General features: G+C 43.1%; 2 protein-coding genes across 2 annotated transcripts; one reads left to right on the top strand and one right to left on the bottom strand.

The window, feature by feature from the left end:
• Positions 541 to 4,095, top strand: LOC8062963 (histone H3.v1). The gene is made up of 4 exons (XM_002466592.2): positions 541 to 1,427; positions 2,127 to 2,228; positions 3,011 to 3,268; positions 3,598 to 4,095. Exons 1-4 carry the CDS (start codon positions 891 to 893, stop codon positions 3,796 to 3,798), a joined length of 1,098 nt encoding a protein of 365 aa, XP_002466637.1. The 5' UTR covers positions 541 to 890; the 3' UTR covers positions 3,799 to 4,095.
• LOC8054139 lies at positions 4,230 to 7,411 on the bottom strand. Its single transcript, XM_002464008.2, has 3 exons — positions 6,785 to 7,411; positions 5,074 to 5,139; positions 4,230 to 4,511 (listed from the first exon to the last, which is right to left on the bottom strand). Exons 1-2 carry the CDS (start codon positions 7,337 to 7,339, stop codon positions 5,116 to 5,118), a joined length of 579 nt encoding a protein of 192 aa, XP_002464053.1. The 5' UTR covers positions 7,340 to 7,411; the 3' UTR covers positions 4,230 to 4,511; positions 5,074 to 5,115.

Here is an 8,113-nt window from a genome sequence, read left to right as displayed (position 1 = left end):
TTTTTTTTAGATTCTTTGTCACATCGAATCTTTAGATGTATGCATAGAGTATTAAATATAGACAAAAATAAAAACTAATTACACAGTTTGATCGAAATTGACGAGACGAATCTTTTGAGCCCAGTTAGTTCATGATTGGATAATATTTATCAAATACAAATGAAATTGATACTATTCATATTTTGCAAAAAATTTTGGAACTAAACAAGGCCATGGAGAGCGCTCGTCCCGGGTCGCGTAATTCGGAGAGAGAGTGGGACATGCTCAAATATCTAGGAATGACAAAATAAACCAATTCTTGGTAAATTTGATTGTGCTAAATTTGATTTCTTTTTTCCTTTTTGCGAATTGGAAAATTTGATTTTTTTGGTCTGTTGCATAATTATTCACACTTGTGGAGATGGGTATCCTGATGCGAGCGATATTTTGCGTGTCAGAAGGACGGAGGAATAAAGCGATACGAAAAAAAAAGCACTTTTTTAAGAAGAGAAGAGAAGAGAAGATGAAGGCAAATAAAGTAAAATTTTTAAATCAAGCTTGAAAAGCCTTCTCTTATAATTTAGGCCCATGGGTTATCTAGTGGTAAAGATCAGTCCATGGGCTCCCACGCTTACCAGACCTAGCAGGCCCAACAATCTGCCCCAGCGCAACGTGAACACAATGGTCAGCGTCTGTGAAACGCCGGCCCGAATGAGAATGACCGACAGCCGAGTCGCCAACCCACGGCCGCCGCAGGCCGCACCACAGAAAACGCGAAAAGTCCACCTCACCCAAACGGTCCACCCGTGTCCGCGACAAAACCCACGGCCCGCCGCAGGCCGCGCCGGAGCAGGACCCACCAAACCCTACGTCGCCGCGGCGGTCGGCGCGGGGAGGGATCTTGTAGGAGGATGGTGGCGATCTCGATGTACCGCGGCAACCTCCACATTGGCGGTACCGACAGCGGCGCCCCTGCCCCGCGCCGGTGGGAGGTGCCGCGGCCGGCACTGGACGCGAAGCGGTTCCGCCGCCTCCTGCGCAACCGCTCCCGCGCCGTCGCGCGCCTCGCCGGGACGCCGCCGCGGCAGGTGTCCCCGTCATCCTCGGATCTGAATGGCGGTCGTGGCGCCGCGGAACCCGAGCGGGAGGCACCGGATGAGGAGGAAGCGGACAACGGGGGAGAAGAGCAGCAGGGGCAGGTGCACCAGGACCAGGACCAGGACCAGGGACATCAGCCACATCAGGAGGAACAGGGGAATGGGGAGGCGGAGCAACAGCAACAGGAGCAGCAGCAGCAGCAGGAGGAGGAAGAGGAGGAGCAGGAGGAGGGGGCGGTGGAGGACGCGGACATGGAAGATGCGGGGGAGGTAGTTGTTGAGGGGGATGGTAATGGCGATGCTGAAGAAGGTCAGGGTGAAAGTGAAGGTGTTGACCCCAACCAGGAGGAGGTGAGGGCCGTCCGAATTATTCACTACCACTTCGCTATCAGTTTGTTGTTTGATGATCAGTATCCGTGTGCAATTGCTATGGATCTGTGCCACTGCTAACTGTTAGTAGTGATCGGAATTTGGGGAACTGTGTAGATACTGAGACTATGTTGCAAGTCGGAAAGAAATTAAGTATCACAGTTCCTAGGATTGTAGGAGGATATTTATGGATGTGAGGAAGAGTTAGGTTCCTCGAACAAACTGATGACAATAATGTGGTCTGAAAGTAGATACAAATTGGCAGCAGCTATCTCCATCTTGCAGTGAAGAATGAAGCTTTTCTGAGATAGATTAATCAGCACTAAACTTTGTAGTTGCCCAGAAGAGATTATGTTCTTCTGTTAGGAACATGGAATACTTGATTGCTACTGAACACAAGCTTATTCAAATTCTGTTTGGAACTTGGAATACTTGATTGCTAGTGAACACAAACTTATTCCAATTAAGGCTGCCGTATTACTTGGAGGTGGAGGCTTTCTCTGGTGCTTTTTGAAGGCATAAGTACTTGAGTAGATCAGTAGAACTGAGTAAGGCTGCATATTGCTTGCATCTGAATATGTGTCTAAACATTTGACCTTTGTGCTTTGTTCTTGTTATGTTGCAAGCACTATCTATCTACGTGGTTTTATTGAAACAACCATTGTTCTACATTTATTTCAGGTGAGTTATCCTGATGGAATTGACGAGAAGAAGAGAAAGCTTAATGAAAAGCTGGATGTTCTAAATAAAAAGAAGCATGGCCTTGTGCAGATGCTGAAGCAGGTATCTATTTGTGTCATTATTTATATTCTTGTTGATTTGTGTGTGGTTATAGTTTAGAACAAATTGAGTATTTGCTGCATATTCGTAAGCTGAATAAGTACTGGGCTATGTCAGATGGCACCCAGTCTTTGAGTGATGACCAGTTTGGTTGAATGGAATTAATGAAACAATAATAACCTTTCAGTTCCAAATATCAGTTGACCCCCATGAAGCATAGCTCACCCTGTATTGTTCTGGAGCTTAGCGAATAGCAATTAGTGGTAGGAAAAATTTCCTGCAAATTATGATGAGTTGCATATATACCCGTTGGAAATGAAACTTGCAAAGATAAATTAGTCTGTATGATGTATGAGTATAGGTTATAATAGTCTGGTCAGTTTTTAATCATTGGATCGCATATGCCATTGCATCCAGGTGCTTCACAGCATGATTGGACATTTCAATTAACTGTGTGCATGATTGGCCCTGTTCACAGATATGGAAAAAAAACTTTCTCAATATATAACTGATTTCATTTTAATTATTATTGTTATAGATAGTAGCACAGAACTGACTTAGGGAGGACCTAGATGGACTTATATTTGTGACCTGAGGAAGTATATCCTATATTCGAATAAATATTATACTTGTCATTTTGTCCCTCATCCCATTATTTAGAAGGAATAAATAGTAGCATATGCATGCACTGTTATTTCTTATTTGGTTGGTTTGCTGCTCTCTTTTATTCTGACTCAACTTCATCGTCAGGGTACTAAATACCATTGTTTTGGCTGTTTGAATAGGTCTTAAATGCAGAAGAAGAAATCCGAAGGCGTAGTTCATTACGTGCTGCCATGCCTCAGCCATCAGAAAATGCAACAGATGGAAGTTCTGTTTCTAGGTTGGCCCCTAGAATGACTGTTGATGTCAATTTTGGTGATGTTGCTGGCGATTCAGATGCTGGTTCCAACCAGGGCACTCCTGGACGCCCCTTGCATCACTTCCATAGTCTCTCTCCTTCAACAGCCTCTTTTGCAAGGTCACCGTTTGGTTCTCTACAGGTTAGCTGCTCGAATGCTCATTCAATAGTCTTGCTGTACATGTTTTGGCAAGTGTTTAAATGGTACCAAATTGCAAGAGTGAGACTTCAAAATCAGCTGATAACTTAAGTATAAATAAAGATGATTCTTTCAATGCTGCCCAGTTTGCTTATATACGATTTCTGACTTTCTTTGTTAGGTTGGTTCCCAAATCAGCTGATAACTTAAGTAGTAAATAAAGACGATTCTTTAAATGCTGCCTAGCTTGCTTATATACCATTTCTGACTTTCTTTGTTCGGTTCTTTTTAGTACTCTCAGTTTGGCTAAAGAACCACATCTAATGTTTCAGGGCCACACTCCAAGGAGTCCGGCAACATTCTCTACGGCAAGTCCATCACGCTTCGCCACAAATATACACCAAGGACAACCTCCTGCCCTTTATTCAGCACCCTTGCCAGGAAGTAACTATGTAGCCTCATCACCTTCCCCAGCCGCATCTGGTGGTTCTTCCTCAGTGTTCAGGGACCCTCGCCCACCTAACTCTACATAGATTATGCTTTGTTCGTAGTTCTACCACCGTATGGGTGTTATTTATTGACAATGTTGGTAAAATCTCTTAGCTACCCTGGGATTTAGGTAATGTTGTGCTTTGGGCAACACTAGTGTAAAACCAAAACTCGTGTCTGTATGTGTGGACTGTAATTAACATGTAACATCACTGAAATTATGTAAAAAATTGGATATTCATTTTCCTTCTAGGTGCTAGGGCGCTAGAACTTCTGGACAAGTGCTGGGTAAATGTATTACTACTAGATTCGAAGTGTCAATTCACTGTGCAGTTTCCTCAGGTATTCGTATACTTGTGCTGAAACCAAGGCTTGTAAAATTGAGTTCCATTGCAGACTTGCAGTAACCAAGGTAAATGTATTGTCATGGTTATCAAATTGAGTTCCGTTGCAGTAACCAAGGCTTGTGCAGAAATTGCAATTGCAATTGCAAACTTCGTTTCCCCATCTTTATTTACTGCTGAACGATCGTTTCATTGTGATGAAACAAGCAATTTCATATTTGCTACCTGTTCTCAACATGTTGATAGAAGGAATAGACGCACAATCCACAAGATCATGTGGCAATCAAACGTTGACAAATGTACAAATGGGACAACAGCTTGATTAGCTGCATTGCGTGTAGAGAGTAACAAATGGCAGTGTTCCAGCTCGTTCAAGGTTCATACAATCCTTTTAGGGCGTCGAAGGCAGGGAACTACAGGAAGTTGCAAGAAAAAGGGTTAGTAGAGTAACTGGAGACCAAGTTTGGAGGCATATAAATAAACATAGAAAACGCATGGCATTAGTTGATAAGATAATGAGTTATCTGACGCTTTCGAGTATAAAAAGATAGTTGTCGATACATGTCTGCATCAAGAAGTGGGCAAAGAGGCAATCAATGGAACATCTGACCACAACTCTTGTATTTTAAAGGCTCAAGTTTTGTTTGCAAGACACATCTCACTGCTCTGTGCGTTAGCTGCTCTTGACACCAGCAACAAGGCAAAGATGTGTAAAATATGACCAATCTGAACCAAACTGTGGATAAAAAAATTACTAGGTAGTAAGTTCTGTTATTCCAACACCACCCCAACAAAACCTCACACTGCTAGAGGTGGCATTATCAGAACACTAACGTGAACACTAGAACTATACAATTGTATAAACAACTAAAACTGCCATAGATTATTTGTAAACCGTAGATGACGGTTTATTAGCAATATAAAAATGGAAGATAACAGGTGATGCAAATCTTCATAACCAAAATGCTATATTACCTCATCCAATGCTGTTGTCAAATCGTAGGCCTTCCCCATCCCCTAAAAAAATTGGGCAAAGAAGTCCTGCAAGGTCCAACACAGTATTTAGATCAAGCGAACTAACATAGGGGCCAAATACCATATCGAACTTGGTGCTGGAGAAAGGTCATCTTCTCAGTTGGATGGTGACATACATCCAAGCACATCAATTGCATACATACTGAAAATCATGCCATAACATCATGTCTACAGGTCACATGCATCATTTCAAAAGGAATTTAATGTCGATGGTGACCGGTCAGATTCCCAAAACAATCTATTTAACTAGTACTCCCTCCGTCCACGATAGAGTCAATTTCTAGAGTTGTCAAGTCAAACTTTTTAAACTTTGACCAAATTTCTAGAAAAAAATGCTAAGATTTATAGTATCAAATTAGTATTATTAGATTCATCATAGAATATATTTTCATATAATGTGTATTTTATATTATAGATGTTGTTACTCTTTTCATAAAGTTAGTCAAACTTTAAAAAGTTTGACTGACACGGATCCTAGGAATTGATTCTTTCGGGGACGGAGGGAGTAGCAATTTTCCCATGGATGGGATCATTTATCCTGATAGTAAATGACCAAACAAAGATCTCAATTCATATTGATCGCTCTAAGCAACAATAATTTCTATTACCTTCAGCCAATATTACAGAATACCACAAATCAATAAATCAAGTTCAATTTGATTGACCCCTTGCTGTGCCCCCTTCATGACTAATTCTCAAATATTCTGTATTTCTAGTTTATCACTGGAGAGATTTAAAAACCAAATTAATTTATATAATTTGACAATTGTTGAGCAAGCAAGTGCACATCAAATCCAGTGCTGCATATGAACTATCAGTAAAAACTAAACAACAGGGCTGGACTACTGTTCAAAAAGAGAACTCATACCAAAGTAAATTTCAGCAACCATAAGCATAGAAATCCATAAGTACTACCAATCAAGAAATCACTTGAGTATAGGTAGAGTGTCTTCTTTTAGTAATAGTGTGATACTACCAGCACAACCTCTTGTTCAGTAATAGGGCAATGCCGCAAACAATGATCTCAAATCAAGTTATACACCAATCCTCTGACATTTTTCACCAGCACAGTAAACAGTAACTACACTGATCCTCTCAATACCAAAGTTCTAAAAACTGACATGTATTACTCTCCAAACACAAAGTCAACATTTTAAAAAATTTGAATGATAAACTATATTTAGGACCCTCTAAAGAACCTCCACGCGATTAAGTCGTGCATATTATTTAACAGTCACGTGCCGTCCCTTTAATTGCCATGTCAATTCTATCCACAATAAGAAATCCTTTTTTGAAATCCTCAGCTTGTTTTCCCTTCACAACCACGCTACATCCAGTCTACAGAAATGTCAAAACCAACCACCATCAACATCAAACTATGAGTAAGCATCTAGAAAGAACACGAGCCCCGTACGAAACTACCACTCCCATTAGGCCACATCCTCCTAGGATAACTTCACTCGAATCCACGGGTTTGACAAAACAAAACGCAGATAAGAAATCAAAACTCACTGGATACTTGTCGTCGACTCATTTTCCCATCCTGGATGGGATAGATTTGCCAACATACTGATAATATCCGATAAGCACAGACAACGAAATGGTTCGACGCAGTCAGGTTGCTGAAGAAGAACTCGGGTAGGTCAGGTACCTGGAACCATTTGGCGGCGACGGCGAGCGCGGAGGACAGGCGGCACCTCTTGGAGTCCTCGCAGGCGTGGAGCGACTCGAAGTCGTCGGCGGGGAGCTTGCGCGTGATCCACCCGATGTCGATGTAGACGTAGCGCGGCGGCGGGGGCAGGTCGACCTTGATGCGGACCACGTTGTACCAGATGAGGAAGCGGCGGACCTGGACGCCCTGGAGGTCGGAGAGGGAGCCGTAGCGGAGCACCCCCGTGATGTGGGCGTCAAAGTAGGTGAGGTACTCGAAGTGGACGTAGCAGGGGCCCGCGAGGTCGACGGTGAGGCTGCCGTTGCTAGCGAGCGAGAAGGCGGTGACGGTCGAGGGGAAGATGCCCGGGGGCAGGCCGTACTTCGGGAGGAGCTCGGCGAGGGTCGGCGGACGCGGAGGCGGAGGAGGGGGAGGCGTTGGGGGAGATGGAGGAGGAGTAGGAGAGGCGGCGGGAGGGGTCGCGAGCTCCGCCGACGCCGTGGTGGCGCCGGCGGCGAGGAGGAGAGGCAGGAGGAGGAGAGCGAGACGCCGCATTGGAGGCGACGGTATGAGAATGAGAGCACGTTTTTCCCCCCCTCCGCCTCGGTGGGGCGTCGCAACGGGTAGTTGTAAGGAGGGGCTGCCGGCGGGTAGGTGCCACGATGGGCTGGCTGCGCGCCTGCGCGGGCCTGGGTTCCACCTCCACGACCACGAGGTTTCAGAGTCGCGTGGTCAAGGACTGGAGTCAAGACTGATAGGATTTAGGAAATTGCTCAAATAATGACTTGTTCAGTTATCAAAAATTTTGGATTTTGAGTATTATAGTATTTTTGTTTGTATTTAGTAATTATTATCTAATTATAAACTAACTAGGTTTAAAAAATTCGTCTCATAAATTACAGCTAAACTGTATAATTAGATTTTATTTTCATTTATATTTAATACTTCAGGTATGTGCCGCAAGATTGATGTGATGTAAAATCTTGGAGGATTACATGAGGTTGGAGGATGGAATGCAGGGACGAATATGCCTCTGCCTCCGTGGCCCGTGGGACAGCGAATAGTGTTCATGCTTATGAGGCTAAGATCATCTTTAGATTGTATGGTCTAAAGTTTAGTTACTAAACTTTAAACTATTTTAGCTATTGAGACTCTAAATAGGTAGCACATGTTATTGTTGTCTAAAAGTTCAGCTAAACTCATATAAAAACGTTAATTTAGTAAACCACACAGATAAGTTAAAGTGGCTTAAAGTTTACTCTTTAACTTTGACCAAGTAAACTATAGACTATGAAATTTTCATTTCGCTGCATATATAAATGTAGAGAC

This window comes from Sorghum bicolor, chromosome 1, assembly GCF_000003195.3.
Source record: "Sorghum bicolor cultivar BTx623 chromosome 1, Sorghum_bicolor_NCBIv3, whole genome shotgun sequence".
Classification (NCBI taxonomy): domain Eukaryota; kingdom Viridiplantae; phylum Streptophyta; class Magnoliopsida; order Poales; family Poaceae; genus Sorghum; species Sorghum bicolor.
Note: the sequence above shows the minus strand (reverse complement) of the source record. Positions and strands in the feature narration are given on the sequence as shown.